Source organism: Anoplolepis gracilipes, chromosome 3, assembly GCF_047496725.1.
Source record: "Anoplolepis gracilipes chromosome 3, ASM4749672v1, whole genome shotgun sequence".
Taxonomy (NCBI): Eukaryota; Metazoa; Arthropoda; class Insecta; order Hymenoptera; family Formicidae; genus Anoplolepis; species Anoplolepis gracilipes.
The window spans coordinates 15,155,364-15,177,916 of NC_132972.1; the positions used below are offsets into that span (position 1 = coordinate 15,155,364).

General features: G+C 33.1%; 2 protein-coding genes across 2 annotated transcripts; one reads left to right on the forward strand and one right to left on the reverse strand.

The window, feature by feature from the left end:
- The first annotated feature begins 173 nt into the window (after positions 1 to 173).
- LOC140663921 (uncharacterized) lies at positions 174 to 9,976 on the forward strand. Its single transcript, XM_072888502.1, is given in 5 exon segments — positions 174 to 696; positions 6,795 to 7,274; positions 8,147 to 8,257; positions 8,357 to 8,562; positions 8,680 to 9,976. Coding segments are annotated over 5 exon segments (1,389 nt in total). The 5' UTR covers positions 174 to 271; the 3' UTR covers positions 8,847 to 9,976.
- Positions 9,977 to 11,538: 1,562 nt separating this feature from the next.
- On the reverse strand, positions 11,539 to 13,504 carry LOC140663923 (uncharacterized). The gene is made up of 4 exons (XM_072888505.1): positions 13,036 to 13,504; positions 12,703 to 12,874; positions 12,477 to 12,605; positions 11,539 to 12,330 (listed from the first exon to the last, which is right to left on the reverse strand). Exons 1-4 carry the CDS (start codon positions 13,158 to 13,160, stop codon positions 12,088 to 12,090), a joined length of 669 nt encoding a protein of 222 aa, XP_072744606.1. The 5' UTR covers positions 13,161 to 13,504; the 3' UTR covers positions 11,539 to 12,087.
- Positions 13,505 to 22,553: the final 9,049 nt, after the last annotated feature.

A 22,553-nucleotide genomic window follows, 5' to 3' on the forward strand; every position in this document is an offset into this window, starting at 1 on the left:
GAATGCAACGACACGGTATAATATGCTATCTGCATTAAACTGAACATTAAAAAGATTAACATATTTGATGGGAAATTTGAAATGACCGAAGAGGGCGCCATCATCCACGTGTCTTTAGCTCACGCATGCGCATGACAAACTTCGTGCGACGCGGCGCGCGGCGACGGCGGCGACAGTAGTGACAGCGGCAGCAACGACGTCAGTGGCGTCTGGTCCTGGTCCTGATCGCCGCTAATTATCAATGGCGCGATGACACGACGCCGTACTACAAATGGCGGGCAAAGAAACAGCTGTTTATGTTACCGCTGGCTCGACATCTAGCGGAGCGCGGGCGCGATCGGGCACGCGTCAGCGACGACGTCGACGTAGGATACGTCGTGGCGAGGAGACGCGTAGACGAGGAATAAGGAGGAGATCCGATACGGTAGTGCTCGTTGGTGAAGCGTCCAAGAGGAACATGGCCGCCGGCTGTTGCGGCCCCAAGAAGCAGAGGCTGGGCGGCGGCAGCGGCGGTGGCGCGGCCTCGAGCCTGTCATCGTGCGATCATGGCACTGTCATACGACACGGTGCGCCTCATCCGAGGAAGTCGATGACAATCGCCCAACCGGAGATGGGCTTCTTCTGCTTCGATGTGCTCTATTGTCAATTGCATCAATTGGATCCGCCGAAAGCGCCCAACTTTAGCAACGAACCATTGTGAGTGTTTCACTCTTGCTCTGTATTTCTCTCTCTCTTTCTCTCTCTCTCTCTCTCTTTTTCTCTCCTCTCTCTCTCTCTCTTTTTGCTCTCTGTCTCCCTCTCTGTCCGCCTTGTCTCGTGCGTCGCGTCAGCTGTTGTCTCCGTTCATCGTCAATGACACGCTGCACATCATGTCTCCATCTCGCTTTATTTGTGTCACGAAGGTTGCAATTTTTAAGATTAAATTTTGATGTAATAGTTACAGAAAACGGGGGCACAAACTTTACGTCAATTATATATTACATATCAGATGTTTATATATGTTATATGTCGAACTCGTCAGCTTTTCACTTTTGACATTTCATATTCGTCAAGAAAGTTACTCTTCAAGTCACGCTATATTGACGCATTTATTTAATTATTAGTATAGATTATCTGACAGTGTACGATGTATTATCGCGTTACGATTTCGATTTCTCATATTCGTATATTATTCATTATGCCAACGAACACGCATTTGTATTACTGTATTCACAGAAGTGTTATTAAAAAAAAAAAAATTCTATGCTTTATCATACACGTTTCTCTATTATGTTATTAATTAATACTGAAACCAGTAGCTTGAAAAAATTTATGGAGAAAGATAAATCTAAAAATTGCTATTATTCTTGTATTTATTTTTACGATATTTATATATTTTATCAAATACAAAAAAAAAATTATTTCTTTTGTACATTAATCGTATGATAAAATCTAAATTTTTATTATTTATAAAGAAATTAATATACTTATTTTGCTTTCTTGTTTTTATTCAATGTTTGTTGTTTAATAAGGAACAATGTGTTTAAATATGAATTTTTTAATATGGGTACGTCTTTTCAGCCCGTTATTTGTGACATGGACAATAGGAAAAGATATGAGATTACGGGGTTGTATCGGTACTTTTAATGCGATGCATTTACATGCTGGTCTACGCGAATATGCTACAACTAGGTGAGACAATGCTTCTCACATTAAAATAATACATATAACATAATGAAAATATATACGAGATATATGTAATGCAAGATGTATGATATATAACATAATAGATATTTCAATATATAAAAGACATAGAGAATACATATATCACACAGAATTTAACATATTACACTCTGCAAATAGCTGCAATATTTAATACATAGTGAGATAATATATATATATATATAGCCACGCTTCTTATTTCTATATGTTTTATTTGTGTTTTAAAGCGCATTCAAAGACTCTCGATTTAATCCCATAACTCAAGACGAGCTGCCACGCTTGCACGTGAGCGTGTCGATTTTGCGGCATTTTGAGGACGGAATTGATTATTTAGATTGGGAAGTGGGCGTGCATGGGATTCGCATAGAATTTCACAATGAGAAGGGTAATAAGCGAACGGCTACTTATTTACCCAGCGTAGCTATGGAGCAAGGTGCGTATTTGATTCGATAGTGTAGAATAGGACAAATTTTAGAAATTTCTGAGACTATCTTTATGTTTAAAAAATGACGTTCAATCCGATGTTTAGGATGGGACCAGATACAAACAATAGATTCTTTGCTACACAAGGGTGGATTCAAAGGTCTAGTCACACCCGATATCCGTCGTAGCCTGAAACTGACTCGTTATCAAAGCGAGGAAGTCACTGTGAGCTATCAAGATTACATGACCCATTGTCACAATCGAAGATGCTAGCAGATCGCCTGGGGTCCTAGCCAAGGACCCCCGCTTCAACGATCCGCTGAAGCTCGTTATAACAACGCGCATGCAGTCAATTCGTCCCATTCGCAAAATGATAACACACACATTCGGTATAATTCCTTCGCATCCGGTTGGCAACACTCGCAAATTCTGACACAGCCTAATCATTCGACGTTTATACATCCGTTACCCCTGCCCCCAATTTCCCCAGTTATAGTACCGATACGCAATAATCCACCCTTCTGGTGGGATAACGCAGGTCCGTCCTATTCGTCTGCGTCACTTTATCCTCGACCACCACATCGCTTTTCGACGCAGGAAAACACAGAACGTGGGGTACGTAAACGGAAATGACATTGGAAGCGGTTTTTCCTCGCGATTTTCCACTGTTTAAAGTGGTGCGTATTTTTGTGTCTCAGTATACACAGTCTCCCGTTTATGATACCACATGCTCCGTCTTGAGGATAACTATATATATGATGGCACCGCTTAATTATTGATTGTTGATTGTGTTCATGTTGAGATTATAAATAATAATATATCGATTATCTCGGTATTAATATTTATTACATAGCGTTTGATATTTATAATTTGATTAAACATCATATTTATACACACAAATTGGTGTATTTTAAATATTTTTGAATGTTATGTTAAATTAACTTTTAAAGTACCTAAAAATTTTGTCAATTTTGGAAATTTATTGATAAAAAAATAACAAAAATGCTTAATTATATCGATTAATTTTTTCAAATAAATATATTTTCTCATAATATACTTTTTTCAATTCTCTTTTTATAACAGCAATTAGCGCTGCCAGCATATTGTGAAGAATCTGTGTTTCTTTGTGTTTCTTTCTCGCTATAATATTTTACGAATATAAGAATGATAATGAACACTTGTATAAGACAGTGAGTATGTTTAAAATTCACTGCCTGCTTCACAAGATTTAATGTACAAACTATTAAGATGTCAGAATTATATCAATTTTTGTATAATATCTATGACATAAAATATTCTTAGACATATATCAAGTGAAAATTACAGGAAAATTTGAAGTTTTTGATAGAAATGTAATTTCTCTCTGTTTTAATATATTTCTCGCTAAAATATATGTATATTTTATTCATATTACAGCGTGAGCTTTTTTGCATCGCGCGATAGAAAGATTTTCGCCTTATTAAAATACATCAACTATATATTTAATCATATAAAATAATAAACTTGACAAAAAAAAATGACATAAATCGTCTGAAATTAATGATTTAGTTAGTGAATTATTAAAAAATATATAACACAGTAGAAAATATATATGAAAATAAATATTAGATAAATATAGATGTAAGTTATAGATGTAAGTGAAAAAAATGTAAAGATCTCATTGAGTTTAAAATTAAATGTTTTTTCGATTGATGAAGTATAATTTCGTGATAATACTAATTAAAATATCTCATGCTGTGCATTTATTAATATATATACATATATATTTCGTAAATTAATCGCATCTTACAACATTATATAGTATAAGCTATACAATATTAATATTATATTTGGTTATATAAATTACTAATAATATATTTTTCGATATCAAATATTTTATTATTCTCTTGAACTGCCAGCTATTTTTAATAGCGGGCTTTAAACACTGCCAATTTTTAATTTGTATTCTATTATATCTTTTATACTATAATGAACTTCGTTAAAAATGAATAAAAATTGTTATTGTATCTTTGTTATGTTTATTCATATTAGTTCGCGTTATTGTTATTTAAAGAGTCGTTGCTTCGATAATAATTAGCGAGTTCCTGAAAAAGATCTTGCCTTCTGAGTCTCGGCATAAACGTCCAATTAACTGCCATGTATACTTCATGTACGCGCTCATTTGGCCTATGGGACTCTATTTGTGTAATAGATGTTACGATTTATGCATATGTGAATGATGCACTTTTATAATTAAAAACGAAAATAATTCTAACTAGTATTGTAATTATATTTTGCGATATATATCAGTAAATTATATTCGTGTTTATTGAATTTGATCTGTAAAATACAATAAAAATGCATATAAAGCAAATTTCTGATGTTGTTAAAACAATTAAATAGCAAGTATTAACTAAATTCGATAATCATTGTGTCATAAATTTGTTAAATAAATTATTTTGTATTTTATATTAAAACTGCCATAGAAATCTACATACATCAATGCACATGTGTATTTTGTAATTGCATAGAATAAGCACACATGTGTGTACAATTTACCTTAAAATCTTTTTCTCAACAATCAATAAAATGTAATGCAAAGTTACACGAAGGAAAATATTAATAATTTTCGAAGTGTAGCTTACACGTTTAATATTTATTGTTATAATTTATTGCAAATTAATATTTATTGTTATATTTGATATCAACTTTCTCTGATATTAATATAATATTATAAAAATCGAAAGTTATCAGAGAACGTTTTTTTTATTCATTCATAAGCCGAATATAGCAATTTAAATTAAAAAACTACAAATATATATATAAACTCATTGTCAGTAATTTCATGTTAGGATATCGCAAGCAGCTTTTCACTGTAATGAAAAGAAATAAAATAAAATTTTATATTGTCTCAAAAACTATTGTAAAATCAATTTTTCCTGCATTTGGTTTGTTCTCTTTATTTTCTTTAAAAGCGTAATATACAACTACGTTTTATGCATAAAAAACGGACTCTTATTATCTTTAAACACATATCGAAAAAAGTATAAATAAAGCATATGTAAAACACTTGTATATATATATATATATATATATATATATATATTTATCTATATATTTCTAAACGTACACACAAAGGACAGCTGCGAGATGGCGCCGTAGTATCACGCGCGCGAGTAGATGCAAGATGCAACCCGGCGTCGCGACGCATAACCGGCCTGGTCGCGTCGCGTCGTAGATGTGTATGTACATCGGCGGCAATTGCGGTGCTAAATTACGCGCATATTTCTTACACGAGCGTGAGAACACGTAAGCGACAGACGCGTTATCTTCTGGGATAGTCGTTCGGTGACAATTTCCCATTGTGGGCGATTGACGGTGATCTTTTTCCAGTGGTCGTCCGGTTGGCGTACGGGGGCGTCGACATGTTGCCGTGTTCCGGATGAGTTCTCGAATTGCATATCGTTTCGGTGCATTCGTTTCACTTGGTCGGAAAATCTGTGAATTCGAAGAAATTGCGCATCTCTTGTCGCCCGTCATTAACGACGCGATGTTTGTGCGATGTTTGTTCTTTTACGCCGACCTGTGTTATGTTTTCGTGTACGACGTAGTTAGGTGCCATTCTTCAACCCTCGTAAAAACGGACAAGGGTGCGTGACGAAATCGGATGTTCATCGAACGACATAATTTTTCATAGTTTCCGCGGTAAGTCGATCATGCGGAAGTTGAAAATTATATGAAAGGAACGGTCACATTCCGTTGCTTTTATTTGTGAGTTTCGTCTCGTAATACTAGATTAGACTACAAATAAAGGCTATAATAGTTCGTGCACATTTTTCACCAGTAAAAAGTAATTTTATTATTTAATTTCTATATATTTAATTTATAAATGATGAACTTGGAAGGAGAGGAAAAAGAAATATATGAAGTAGTATGGATAGTTCAAGATATTATCTCTTTAAATTCGACTAAATAAATGTTTAACGTTTAAAAAATATCACAACTAAATATCATACGTAATAATATTTTGTTTGTAAAATTTACAACAAGCGAGAACGTCGTTTAAAATAAATTTAATTTGCGATAGTAGAGATTATAATAATCACTGAATTATAAAACATTAAATAGGATTGTGAATTGCAGATATATTTTTAAAAAATAATCGCCATTTTTCTAATTTCTTTAACTTTGGTCAAATATTTTTGTAATATTTATGCAATTAGCATAATCAGAGTTTTGAAGTTTTTACGTATTTCAAAATGTTACAATGATCTGCCGTACGTCATATATACATATATTCGATGTATGCTTCGCATACATGAAATTCAGTACTTTTGCACTACGCATGTATTAACGCATTTTATGATACCATATAAATTCTTTATTGACAATTGACTAATATATGAAAATGCTCCATACTCCATGAAAAAAACGACGCACCACCAAGATCAATCTACTTTTTCAGAAATAATAATAGAATAAATATTAATGATAAAAAAAATAAAAATAATAATAGATACGTGTTGAGAGAGAGAGAGAGATTATACAATATCATTTCTTATCGCGCAAAAAACGCATTATTGCATGCTGTGTATAGCAATGATAAGTAATACATGGAAAAGTACAAGCAAAACCTCTACTCGTAAGCAACTGAATGAACGTTGTTTTGACATCGTCGTTTGTATTGACAGAGGAACGGGCGGAAAGGACGGCGAAATGGCGGGCGATGAAACAGCTGTTTTGACGCGCGTCGCGTCATCTGGCGGGGCGCGCGCGCGTCATGGCACGCTAGACGGGAGACGGGACGGCGGCCGCGACGGGCAACGGGCAACGGGCGAACAAGACGAGACGAGACGAGAGACAAGAGTGAGACACATACGCGGGTCGTAGACCGTTCGGGTCCGCAGTGGTTCGGGTTGTAGTAGTCGACAACGACGACGGCTAAGAAAGAGAAACATGGCTGCCGGTTGTTGCGGTACGAAAAAGCAAAAGCTGAACAACAATTCCGCGGGTGCACCATGCAACGGCACAACGGTACTGTCGAACGGTACGCGTATACGTAATACGCCGATCGTGCAACCCGAGATGGGCTTTTACTGCTTCGATGTCCTCTACTGCCAACTGCACCAACTTGACCCACCAAAACCGCCCAACTTCAGCAACGAAGCATTGTGAGTGGAAAAACCACGCTGAGCTCGCCCTCCTGGCATCTCCCTGTTTCTTTCCTCTGTACTGACTATGCGTTGCGCCAATTGCATCTCTCTCTCTCTCTCTCTCATGCTCGTGGCTTCCCGTGCGCGTCTTCCCCGCCCCCACCATTCCATTCTCCTCTTTGCCAAGGCGCCTTTTTTCTTTCATTGCTGTCCTTTTTCTCCTTCCACCCACGCCAGCGCGTTTCTTTGTTGAAACCGCTCTCGCTTTTATGTTTTCAACCATTGCCGTTATGTTGGGAGAAGAGGAGGAACGGGCTACGAAAATGTTCGTAAGCTCTTCCTCTTAAAGAGCGTCTTACACGCGTCTTGTATTTTCGATATCTTCCACTCTAAGCTGTCAATCTTATACCAAAATTATGGAAAATGTATTGTTCAGCTTCATTGTAAACGTTGGAAACTTCCTGTCTTTGTTGTTACACACGCTAGCTCTCTCTTTCTTCGATTTATAATAAATACAAATTATCATGCTTTGTTTTCTCATTCTATTTTGCTTCTATTATATTTAAGATATATATATATATATATATATATATGTTTTGTATTTAAGAAATATAAGTATTGATTAGTAATATACATATACTTATATGTATATCTGTATATTTGTACTATACATATAATTATTTATGTAAAGAATTGTTGATTTGAGAAAAAAACTATTAACATTTTTATACAGCTTATACTAAAAGTTATATCAAAGATTCAATTTTCAATCTTGGAGTCAATAGTAGTACAAGGTTTTTTATAAGACAAATCCAATAATGTGGCAAACAAACTATTTTGTGATTTATGTTTATTATATTATTAATACATTCTTTTTCATATATTTCCAGTCCCCTGTTTGTAACATGGACTATTGGTAAAGATATGCGACTACGTGGCTGTATCGGTACATTCAATGCCATGCATTTACATGCAGGACTTAGGGAATATGCTACTACTAGGTAATAAATCTCTTTATTTTTTTAATTTCATTAGGTTAGAATTATGGTATACATTCTTAAATAATTTTATATTAATAATTAAATAATTATGTTTTATAGTGCTTTCAAAGATTCGCGGTTCAATCCTATAACGCGAGAGGAACTTCCACGCTTACATGTGAGCGTTTCTATCCTGCGGCATTTTGAAGATGGTGTGGATTACTTAGATTGGGAAATAGGAGTTCATGGGATTCGCATAGAGTTCCATAATGAGAAAGGCAATAAGAGAACTGCTACTTACTTACCTGATGTTGCAACTGAACAAGGTTTATAAATATACATATATTATTTTATGATTTGTTACTGATTGTGAGTTAGGCCATTGATCATCATATTTTTTTATTTTCATAGTTTAATCTATCAGATTAATATTTTTTCCATAGGTTGGGACCAGATTCAAACAATAGATTCGCTATTACATAAGGGTGGTTATAAGGGCTTAGTCACACCAGATATAAGACGCAGCGTGAAACTGACTCGATACCAGAGCGAAAAGATTACTGTAAGCTATCAAGACTACATGACACATTGGCACAATCGAAGATGCTAGCAGCTGGCTTGGGGTCCTATTCAAGGACCCCTACCTTGCCAAACTGCTGGCACGTTTTGTTACAAAAATACTGTTGATACAGTTAACGCATCTTACTCACAATACAGTACTACTCAATACAACTCTTTCATGGCCAATCAACAACATACATTAGTTATGGTTCAGTCGAATCACCCCACATTCATACACACACTTCCGATGCCACCGATTCCTTCAGTTGTGGTACCTATGCAGAATTATCCACCGTTCTAATGGAATTATATGTATCGCATCCTTCAGTGCGCTATATATTGTTATTCTTTACATAAACTTTTGTAAAGCAAAAAAAATAAATTTAACAAAATGCATAAAAAATAACACTGAAGGCGGCTATTATGTACAATTTTCTATTGCTTGAATTGGTGCCTATTTTATTTTCATTATTAATTGTATTTATTCTATCTCTTTCACAATTTCTCTGCCTCTTGTGCGATAATATTCCTCAGATAACGAAAATGTACAATTTTGAGTATGGTGGCAATGTTCTTCCAAAATAATATTTGCTGTAAACATAAATAATATTGGCTAGATATTCGTATAAGATAGACTCTTGTTCTCATGTTGTACAAGTTTATGATTGTTAAATTGGAAATAATAAAAGTAATCTATTTGCATGTGCAAATTCAGTTTGCTGTTCAACGCTTATCATTTGATACTACCAATCAATACGATGTAAATAGTAAGATTAGCTTTGCCATCATGCTAGGACATCTGGCACTCATTAACGTGTAAAAAACGAGTAACGCAAAAAATTTTGTAATAACACACATTGTCTATGTAATTAAAAAAGTAACTATTAGTCTAGCTATTTTTTTATTAATTCATATATAAATTCATTATCTCGTTTAAATTACCTATTGTCATGTCATTAAAGGCGGATTTAAAATGTCAGAATAGATTTATACAAGCAATAAAATATTTTGATTTTCTTAAAAATGGCCAATTAAATGATTTTATTAGAATTTCTATAAAAGTTCTTTAATTTTTATAAAGCAATACAATACAGATGTGCACACGCTACTATTTAGAATTTTTAAAAAAATTTGCTTTAAAATGTAATCGTTCATTATTCATACTTAACAATTGACACAATAACACTTAACGTCTATATATAATTTATTTGCATCAATGGTATAAATAAAAATTTTTCTTTTAAAAGATTTTTTTTTATTGAGTTACTATGCTACCTACTATCTTATACTAATTTATTTTTGTGTAAACATTGGTTATTTTTTTTTGTATTTTTAATAATGTATTCAAATTGTGTTATTATTGAGATATAAAAAATATTAAATGTATAAACTTTTAATATTGCATATTTATACCATTCCTACAATGAAGTTTAAAGGCGTTTAAATTAATATGTTAGTTTACAAGAGTCCAAAGTTTTATTACAGCAAAGGATTCTTTATACTAATAAGGGTAATTAAATTATGATCAAGAATTTTTAACTAAATTTGAATATTTCAATACAAATTTTTAATTGAAATTGATTTGAAAAAAAGCATACAATTTGTGCTTTACTGCTTCTGTATCAATAGACAAAGTATGTTTGATGATGTATAACATGGAACCTCTACTGTAAATAAACAATGGACTATATTATATACTAATAAAAAAATGTTAAGTATAGGTAGAAAATATAAGTTTAAGATATACATATACATTAACGAAAATGACGATCTCATTGTGATGTTGATTGCTGTGCAAATCATGGTGATGATTCATGTTCATTATGACATCAGATAAAATCTTTTTCCAACGCTTAAAAATAAAAAAATAACGTTTAAAATGGACAAAATATGATTATGTATATTGTAAATGTAAAGGTATAAGTAATTGGTTTGATTCAAGATAGATAACGTGTATTTGAAGAAAAATAGCATGGAAAAAGGTGGAATACATATATCACTGTACCTTGAATACATCGTACGTTTAATAGCATTGTCACATAAATAGGAGTTCAGGATATTTTATATTAAACTATCATGCTTCTTAGACGGCTATGCGATAGCTGGTTTCATTCACTGCCAACATAATCATTGTTGTAGATATTATACAAATCCTATTCTCAGAAGAATAAACAAATCAGGTTGTTGTACTTTGGTTGAATTGATGCATTAGCATCCGGTGTTATCTTTTATATATTCTTATTGCATACACATATAGTTCCTGGGATCTCCTTGTTACTTGGGCCGTGTGTAACGTCCAGTAAACTGCCAGTAATATACTTAATTATAGAATAGTTGGCAAAATCAAAATTGCGCTTATTTGTGCCCAAATTAACTTCAAAAACTTAATCACAAAAAAAGAAAAAAAAAAAATCTTCGATTAAAACGTTTAGAAGATAATATAAGCATATAAAATGGAGATACTATGCTATTTTTTTTAGTACAAGCTGAGGTAGAAGAATTTAAGAAGTTTGCACACTTAATAATAAAAGTTCAAATTCGTTTGTTTAATAATAGAAGACTAATCATAATTCGATTTAAATTGGAATTTTCATCTATTATATATTTTGGAAGTCTGTGTGAGATACATTTTAGAATTTCAAATATAAACTATATTAGTAAATGAGAATATTAAATTTTCTATCTTGAGCTTATAAATTGATGTATATTTAATAAAATGAGTTCATACACACACACACACACATATATATATATATATATATTTAATTCGTAATTCGGGATGTTGTAAACTTGTATATCAATTAAACAAAAAATCAACATTTTGAAAAAATTTGTCTTGAATCAGAAAAGTTGTATATATCATAAACATTTAAAGCAGTGACATTTTAAACAGTTTAAAAGCGTTGTACTAAATCATATGGTGCCTAGATATTGGATTAATTTAAAAAAAAGGAAATATATAATGTATAACTATATAGAGGACTCTTGTCGTAAAAACAAGAGCACACACATTGATGTGAATGATTATAAATAGATATCTTATAACATTATGTGTGTCAGTGATGAAATAAAAATACATTTTTATATTCTACAAATTACGATTTTCTTGTCCTTACAGTATCATTAATGTGTGAATCTAATAGAATAATTAATTTAAATAAAGCATTTTTTATGATAATTGATGAGATCCTGAAAAGACTTATTTTTAGAATGCATAAAATCAGTTATACTAAAGAATATTTTTTAATTTATATAAATTTTACTATATAATTACAATATATATATAAAATTCAAAAAACATTTGATGCATGTTTCTTATCTCTTTGTTCTTGTTCTTTGAAATTTTGCACATCCAGTATATGAAGAAAAGATTCAATTTGTGATTGTGTTATAAAACCAGCTAATAATACATGAAGAGTAAAAATTGTTGCAAGTACAGGTATCATTGGCTGATAGGTTGATGAAACGAGTCTTAATACTCCTTTTACATCAGTTATGTGTGGTATGTTATATACTCCACTGCCAGCAGCAACCTATATATTAATATATATATATATATATATATATATATATATATGAAGTAAATATATATAACATAATAAATACATAAATGAAAAGTTTTTTTATGTAAAAAAAGATTGGTATCGTATAAGAGTAATAAAGCAAAATTTGTACTTACAGAGAAATTTGCTAATGGTGTTAGTATCAGTGGCAAAAATATACCAGTACAAGTTTGCAATAAAACCGACCTAGATTCCAGGCACAGAGGGCAAGAAACCTCTAACAACAACAGTTTTTTCAGGATAAACTGAAACATATATTGAACTTTGTATTATTGTCTTCTTGTTGTTGCATTAAGTTACTGAATATTTGTGCTTATTCAGTTTTTACTCGCAAGATTGTACCTCTGAATATAGAATTGATGTCGCTACAGTTGGACCTGTCGTAAGCCCAGCTGTTGTTGCAAACAGACCATAATTCCGGAACTTTAATTTCCTTCTAAATCGGTGATTGATATAAAGGCCAGTAAATGCAGCCGCTGCAGCCAAAATAGGACGTCCATATATTAAAGACCATCTAAAATAAAGCACCGTTTTACATGTATACATCGTGAAGAAAATTTACAACTTTCTACGTAATATGAATGTAATAAATAATTATCCAAGGCAAGTACTTGATCCAATTATCAAAAAGTATGATAATTTGAAAATAAACAATAGTAATATAGGGTTATGTACACATCGCTTTGTGGTTTCCAATTTCTAACAAGGTTTGCTTGATGAGCTAAAGCCTCGGCTTTTGTCATCATTATGGAACCTTTTGGTATATTATAGCGGATGCTTTTTTGTTGTGCCACTTCCATTTTTTTGCTATTTCAAATTTCACGGTGTCGACAAAAAATACCGCCGTACTTGTGCGGCAGCAGCCGCGTATAGGTTATGAGCCGCGTATTATTACTATATATATATATATATATAACAGAACGAGTACGCACGGTTCAAAGTTACGTAATAGACTTGTCCGATATCAATTGCATTTTTTTATACTTTGTTTCTTTTCCCTTTCACAACTTCAAAGTCTGTAGCCAAAAGTGTAAAGAGAATTATCTACACGATAGTATTTTCTGTAATAATTCAACATTATTTTGATTATTTCTATTATTCGTTAAATTATTTTGATACTTTATGTAACATGGTTTTGATATTTTTTTAATATTATTTTTAATAGTAGAGAATTTTTATATATAACTATTTATTATATATTTATTATCACTCAATTGATTTTTTATCCTATTATCGATAATAATAGACATTATCGAAACGGATAATTTATTATATTATTTCTTATTGTCACAAGATGACAGCAGCTAAGTACCTGATTAGTAGCGCCACACTTGTGAACGTTCGAAATTAATTATCAAGTATAAATTACAGTGTGTTGTGTGTGGTCGCGAGGGAAAGAGAACGTATTCTAATATCGAACAAGCGTTGCATAGCGACATTTATTTAGATTCAGATTACGTGTCACTCGAGTATTTTGTATAGAAAAGACAAGAGTTACGTAATGATATCAAAATTATTAAAAATGATTTTGATATACTTTGAAAAATGTGTTCGTTATATCTCTCGCATTTGAGGTAGCCATATTTATATTTACTAACATTTATATATTTAAATTATTATCTCACTCATATTTTTTGTACCTTTTTATAACGCAATCTGTTATGTTGATCATAAAATTATATATATAAGTTTATATATATCGTTAAAATTTACTCATAGATATATTGTTCGTTTTTACATTTCCGAGCGCCATTAATTTGTCAATAATTTATCGCGTTAACAATATATCCAATATAATTGCCAATTTCAAGTTCAATAATTCGTTGACTCGCGAATTAATATATCGCTAGTTATTCAAACGTTCAAGTTTAATTAAATAGTTCAATGATTATAAATATAATAATGTCACGTTGTCTTGCAACACTTGTTGAAATCGCAAACGCGGTGACGAGTGAAGCATCGACTCAAGACGGTAAAAAGTCCATGTGATTATATGGGATAGTGGCGGGGAACAATCAAATATCGACAGCGCGCGAGGGGGTTGTTTTGCGCGGTGGAATAGCGCGTGACGGACGGGCGCGCGAGGCGCGAGCTTACGAACGGTGACGTCACGTGGCGGACGACGGACCAATCCGAGTGAGGCGTTCCACTCCTGCCAGCCAGCCGGTTTTCCGGCTGCTAGACCAAGCGGGACGCCATATTGCCCGTGGCCGAGTGGTGGCGGCGGCCGCCTGTGTGTGTTTATATCGTCGTTACGCGGTTTTTCCCACACGTTTCGCACGGGCTCTCGCCGCGTCGGATTCTCGCGAGTGACATTTCAAGCGGTGCGCGTGTCCGTGTGTTCGGACGCCGTGTGCGAAACGACTCGTCGTCATCGTCGTTTATCGTGACAACAGTGTGCGCGATATCGTTGTGCGATTCTTCCGCGGAAGCTCGGGTGCCCAAGTGACAGACCGCGGCGGACAGTCGTGCCTCTCGTCGTCATCGCTTCGTGCCGCTGTTTTCCTTTCTGTGCTTTTCTTGTCTCTCTCTCTCTCTCTCTCTCTCTATCTTTTTCTCTGTCTTTCTCTCTGTCTCACCCTCAGCCCATATTGGACCGTTCCAGAATACTCGCTAGCTCCGCACCTGGAAGTATCGTGTTTTCGTCGTCGTTCATCCCCTGCGAGGCTGTCTATCAAGAAGGATGCCAGTGCGTAAACAAGGTGGTAAGCTCGTACATATCTTACGAATGTCAGCTGGGCTGACAGACAAATTATCCGTCTGTCTGTCATTCGAGAGCAAGATCGTCGGAATGCGTGTCATGTGGAGAGGGGTGGCTGCGGTTTGTATGGGTCACTCGGTCAACTGTCATTCGGACTGACAGATCGCGTGCATGTTTCTCCCCTGTCTTTCTTATCGAAATGCAATTACTTGAAATTACGTCGTCTTTGAGAATTTATCACTGCGGAATGATTGTTTTGCGATTGTCATTTACACACGGTAATACGGTGATCAGGTGTTTCAAGTCTACCGACCGTTTTTTTAGCTACTGCGCGCTACTCTCGCGACCTTGAGTTCGCGTACCGTGATAATTCGGGCGATCGAAAGTGACATTCGAGCTTCTTGACACCTTGATGATCGCGCAAAACTTGGAGCATTGACCACGTGTAACGAACTCGCGATCCTTTTTCGGAATGGAACGAGGGATTAAAGAGGATAGTTTCGTTGCGCGCGGTCTCTCTTAATTTTCTCGTTATCTTTTACATGATACAAAATAAATTCAAACAATACAGGATCAATACATATATCATGAAATAAAATGTGTGTTATAGCGAATATACTGCGTCGCATATTTTTCGTTTCGATCTTACGCATCACCATAGCGAAACTGCGTATCCGCGCGAATGTAAAAATTGTGTTACATGAAATTATGAACTATCTATCGCGTGTTACAACCTGAATTGACTATTGTATCATGCGTGAAACGAAATTAAACGTAATCTACTTTTCGAACTTTTTAATGTTCTTTTTTTGTATAGAAATATTATAAAAAATATATTTTATTATAAAAATTAAAAAAAATATATTTCGTGCTTATTAAATATATTTAGTTTTATATATAATTTTTTGTGTAATATAATATGAACGAAAAATATTTCAGATTTAATAAATTATTTTTGTTTTACAATATTAAATTCATTAAAAAATATCTAGATTAATATAAATTGATTTTTTTTACTTGATATATGTGTTGTTAGAGTTTTTTATTCAGAAATTTTATGAGAAAATAATAGCTTGTAATAGATGCAATCGTATTTTTAATTAAATATGATTTATTATTATGTCAGATTCTTTTATTTCAAAATTACATAAGCTTCACGGAGAAAGAATTAACTAATATTGTTCTCGCACTGTTCGATTCTCGCACGTGGACCACGGAGACGACGTCGGAAGCAAGTGAGCATTCGTCTTCTCGTACGCAATTTTCTTCGATGTAGGCCAGTCTAGCGGTGTGTTGCAATAATCGCGCCGTCGTCGCGGCGTAAGCCAGTGTTTGAACAGGGGCCAAGAAAACGCAATAATTTCGGCTCTAGGCGAGGCTCTTTTGCCACGGTTATGCGACGAGTAACTCACGGCCATGGGCTCGGTCACCACCAGCGTACCGACGATTTTGCTCTCGAAATTGCACTCTCGGTCGTCTCGCTTTTAAGCGACGGCGTATTTCAAGTGAACGTTCTCTAGAGCTAACCTTGCTCTATAATAACGAGATATTTCAAATTTCGTCGTTGAGTCATCTCGTACAATTTAGAATTACCTAGAATTTGCTTTGTTATACGAAAAGTAAGATAATATTCATTGCATCATTATATCTTGCACTGAATATGCAATTTAAATGTAAAATTTAACAAAAGTTATAAAATATATAAAAGTGTCGTTGGAATTATTGTGTTTTAATAATTTTCTTTATTTAAAAACGGGTTATATATATTTTATTTTTCTTCAATTTCAAATTTCAAATTTAATGTCCAAACATAATTTACTTCGGCTTTAATTAACTTTATTACTTAATTAGCTTTATCTTATAGTGACAATATGTATGGATATTTGTTTAAAATCGCGCATAAAGTTTAAGTGTAATTTAAACTTGTCGTTTGGTTTAAATATAACTTCTTAAATCGCGAGAGCGGACGATCGTGAATTTCGAAAGTTGCCGGAATATATATTTAACATTGAATCAATCTTTAATTACGCTATCGTCGAGGAATCGATCGTACTACAATGGGGATGGGTTTCTTTAAGTAGATTTCTCGAGAAGTCGGAAGCGAAACTTTAGAATTCGGCTTGAAGCTAATTGTACTAAAAACTGATTTTAATATTATAAAATTAGAATCGTTATAAAATGTATACTTTTAATCATATTTTGCAATTTCTTATTACTAGAAAGTAATTTTATTATATACATAGATAAGATAAAAATTGAAATATATATATATCATAGGCGATTATTAGTATTTTCAAACATTTTTATTTATTCGTTAAATTAAGTCATCGTCATTGCGAAAATATAAGAAGAGCATAAATAATGAAAATTTTAGGATATTATGAATAGCGCGTGGCTTAAGATGTTATGCGGAATTGTGCGGATCTGAGGTTATATGTAATTCCAGATTGCCACGTGTTTGTGAGCGTGGTGCAGCAGCGCGTCAAATAGTCTCGCGCGAAAAATCGATATCTCGGGGTTCAAATATCCCAGCTGTATTCCTAGTTCCTACCGTATTTTGCAGTGTCTTTTATAAACGTATAAATTATATCATTGAAGTTTAAGAATCCCTATAAAAAACAAAACATTGCTTGGACTAGCGATCACATTAGAAAATACATCGTGTAGAGAATAACAATTGTATGCACGTGCTGCGCGCAGAAACGAGGTAAAGGTAAGAGTAGAAAGGTAGAGGTAAAGGTAACGTATTGATTCTTTTTAGCTATGAACTTCTGCGTATGTAGGCCACGGTGGATGTATCCAGAAGGGGGGCATTCGGGCGTAAATAGCGTTAACGCTAAAATAGACACATTCATTGCTAAAACGATCATATAACTTCGACAAATCGGAAATATTTTTTTCTGTAGGAGACTCGTTATTAACGCGAAAAAAAGTTAACAAAACACTTTTATAGTGTGTTACGACATTCAATAAAGATTAAATAAAATTTTTTAAAAATTATATATATATATATATGTACAATTTATATTTTATATACAAAAATATTTTATGTTTTTCAATTACATGTTATTTGGAAATATGCATTATATTTGTACACAAAAATATTTAAAATTTTATATCGTTCTTATGTTTCTATTAATTATATTACGGTGATGGATCATTTTGTAAATATTTAATTTTTTCTATCTTTGATTACTTGGTCAAATCTCGAGGTGCGCTTCTAATTTGTAAGACGAAACATGCGGCAAGGTCGTAGCAATACGATAGTTTTCAATTTCTGCAGTGTATGCGCTTTTGTAGACGAACTCACGAAGACGTAGAGAGATAGAAATACAGGGAGTCGTGGATGGTTTATGGCTCGGTAGTTCGCTTAGCTTGACAACCTGCGAGTCTTATATGTTCCCTCGTACATATGTACAGTGCAAATATTCACGTACAGTATACAATTGCACGTGATCTTTCACCCTTTTATCTTAATTGGATATCATATGTTGTTTTATACTTTGTCACGAAATATATGTTAAAAATCTTTACAAAGATATTATTGAATTGTAAAAACTTTGTTTGTTTTATCATGATAGCAGTTTAATTAACTTACATCAAAATTATATCATATCACATTATCATTCGTTTTATGATAGAATCAGTAGACTCAAAATTAGTTTACTAAAACATTTAAATTTTACATGTATTATATATTTGAAATTAAAGAATATGTTATCTCTGCATAGACAGTATGAAACCTAATTATTGAATAAAAGAGATTATTATTGTAAAAATACATACTCGCTTTTTTGCTTTAAAATATAAATAAACGCTTTCAATAAACTCTTGCGGGTCGTGAAATGATTTCGAGCGAATGAAATTCGAATTCGATCGATGTCTGAAATATCGCAGTCCCGTGGGCGTTTTATGTACAAGCTCTTTGTTCTCACACAATGTAATACTTTACCTTGTACATGCACGGCAAATACACGCTCGAGTATGACAGAAGATGCGGCAATGAAGGACGAAAGAGGAGATGACATGCCTGATAATGAGAGCAATGAATGAGAAGTGGGGCAAGAGCTTATATACTCTTCAGAGCAGAGATGTGTTTGTCGTTTCACACAGGAGCTTCGATATTTACTTATGTACATTACATACAGGTAAATGGGGTGGGTACTTCAACAACCTGGTTTGTCTCTAGCTATTGGCCGTCGTATTATATAGCACGATCTCGTATTCGGGAAAAAGTTTGTTTTTTGGTTTGAATATTTCTGCGAAAAATCTTCAAATTGCACGAATGTGCAATCGAATGTTTTCGTTGCAGTCGCCATTTGCTAAGATAACATAGTCGTGAGTTACAATAGATATAGATGTATGGTAGAAAAAATATGCGAAAGATTCATATTTTTATCATAATTCACATCGACGCTCTCAAATTTTCAAAAGAATATTTTCCGTTTGATAGAACTTTTTTATTATACATATTACTTTCGCGATTATTTTGTTTATTTATTAATTGGATTTTCTCTTTAACATTTAATATTTTGAAATATTAAAGAAAACAATCACGTAACAAAAATTAATGCTTCGAAAAAATATTTTAGAAACTTTACTTCAGAAAAAATTTATTCAAGATATGTTGTCAAGATAAAATAATAATAATTTATTTATATAAATTATTAATATACTCTTACGCGAGTCTCTCTCTGTGGAACTTTCTTGTGTAATGCTTCTAATAATAACAGTCTTGTTTTCGTATTTTCATAGTATGACGGCAATATAATTCGGTGAGCTTTATCATAAAGCATTACTGCAAAGTTCTGTTGTCGCAAACAACAGCTGTTGTACCATCTATAGGTTGGCACTTGTTATATTCAGCGCGACAACACCCGTTACCATTGTTTCCGGCGACATCTTCGATCGAGAGTGACATGTTGGCTTTATTCTTAACCCATCGAAGAAAATAGACATTTCAGCGAGATTTCTAGTAAGCGATAAATCAAACACGTGTCTCGGTATATCCTTGTTTTAGCATCTACCTCATTTATTTTCCAGATATAAATTCTGTAATGGAAAATAAAGATGGCATGAAATTCTGCATATATTGATATCGTGGAATAAAAATTTGCGATCTTTTTCGCAATTTTCTCAAATTAATAAGACAATTTATTTATTTGTATGTGTGTTAGTTATAAATCCAGGTTTCTTTAACTAAGTCTTTGATTGCACAGGGAGTTATTGTAAATTTCAACTTTTTTTTTCTTAATAATATTTCAAAACTAGAAATTTTTTCCCTCGAATCCGCTGCATGATCTTAGAATGTAAACCGATACTTCCTTTAAACATTTAACTATACTGTTTTAAACTTTTGTCGGTCTTATAATAACTGTTTGAATAAAGGCTACGGTCAATTTTAATTACTTTTTTAAATTTATTTGTTTTTACCATTTTTTAAAATTTTTTCTTAAATTATATATTCTTATATTTCTTCAAATCATATATTGTCACAACCACAAAAATGTTAATGTTCACGGCTTAATATCAGAAAGTAAAAATTTTTTTAATTTATTTACAAATAACGCACTCTTTTTTACGTGCTTTAACTTTCCTTTTTTTAGGTACATTTTTTAACTTTTTTTTAACTGCAAATATTTAATTATAAAATTTGAACTTTTCTCTTTAGAATGTATATTGTTTAATGAAAAAAATGCTTATCCGTCTAAATATTGTTCACTTTGACTTTGGTGCACTCGAAGGGTTAAAATACTTTACGGTAAACTGCTTGATGATCGCTGGCTTTGTTCATATAGTGCTACAAGTACAATTTTATCAAAGCTATAGTTACACGCGATTCGGTATTTAAATAAATTTCTATCATTCTCAATGGAAATTTAATTACAAAGTTTTTGAACCTACCTATTTGTAATACCATCGGTTTCATCAGCAACGGAATATAATTTGAGGGATTAAAATAAATGCGAAATCGACAACGAGAAGAAAAGCATGGGGAAGGGAAGACGCGTTAAATTGGATCTCTCCTATCGTTCTGGCAGCTTTCGGAATACACCTATTCGCAAATGCACCTGCAAGTTTCACCAAAACAATTCACCAGCTTCCGGCTTCGCTGCGTGCGAAGTTTGCAAATATTTCATCGCATTGGTTTCTACCGTCAGGCCATCGTGCATCGGGGTTAACCGACCTCGTTAATGTTCGTTTAAGCCAGCAAGTATGTTCCGCTTTTCATAACTTTCTGTCCCTTTTCGCTTCGCTTTCTGCGCGTTTGCTTACTCGCGATATTAATTTCAACTGGATTTAACATGATTAGATGCATAGGGCTAATTTTATTTCAATTTTTGATTTCTTTTGCAAATTAGATAGCAATTAATTCGATAATATAGAATAATATAGTATATTTTACAAAACAGAATCATAATGCTCTGATATATGTATATAGTAGTGAACTGTAATATTTCTATTATCTATATTCGATTATTAGTTACATTGTATACTTTAAATATGCAATTATAATTTCTAGTTTAAAGTTTGTTGCTTTATATCACTAAAAAGGAAATATTTAGAGCATAATTTTAATTTATTGATTAAATTTGCATTTTACGTTATAAAAAGATGCATCGAATAGTAATGATTTATGTATCTGTGCACTTATATATATATATATATATATATATAGTGACAAATTCTACCATTATGCAAAATTTGATAAAGTAAGGAGTAGCGGTGAAAGAAAAGTATTCACAAAATCGATGCACGTGAAAAGATCAACAAACTGAATACAAAGTTGAAAGGCATTGCTGGAACGTTGGCCAAAAGACTTTTTCATGTTTTTCGGCATTAGCATATAGAGTTCTTGACAAGACTCTCTTTGATCGAACTGCAAAATGACTAAAGAAAGAAGTTGGAATCGTTGATTGAAAGTGCAGGCTTTCTCTCGGTTTTGCGAAAAAGAAAATCAATGCTTTTGGTATTATGATATATTCGGATATATTCCACAAGCAGATTAACAACAATAAAATATGAACGTTTGTTAAAGATACAAACTGTAATTTTCTCATCCAGTTGACATTTTTTTATCTTATTTTTATTTTTCTTTCCTTTAACATGGAAGAAAACGCAGTTTGTAGTGTGAAAGAATATGGTGACTTTTATTGTTACATAAAGCCCACGCGAGGAATATTTGTCTCTTCTTTTGAGCTGATCTGCAACATACTCAAGGCATATCAAGATCGATTCTGAAGGTTTCCTTTAGGGAACTGAACGGTGAATGTGCGAAGCGATGTGCGAGAATTCGATCGCTAATGGATGGTGCATTTGCGGGAGGGATTCATATCGATTAATATCAAGGGGAAGCGTACCGAAATCAATAGAATTATTCGTATCGCATGCATTACTTGTGACGTGCTTCGATGGCGAACTTAATTGTGTACGGAGGAATAATGTACGCCTGTACACGCGCGCACGAATTTGTCCCGGTTCGTATTGGATG

Excerpts from the sequence above, each read along its gene's own strand:
- LOC140663923 (XM_072888505.1), bottom strand. The coding sequence starts at position 13,160 with ATGGAAGTGGCACAACAAAAAAGCATCCGCTATAATATACCAAAAGGT. Across the intron at positions 12,606-12,702 it reads CATCAATTCTATATTCAGAG|TTTATCCTGAAAAAACTGTT; the intron begins GTACAATCTTGC and ends TATATGTTTCAG. Across the intron at positions 12,331-12,476 it reads CACCATTAGCAAATTTCTCT|GTTGCTGCTGGCAGTGGAGT; the intron begins GTAAGTACAAAT and ends ATTAATATATAG.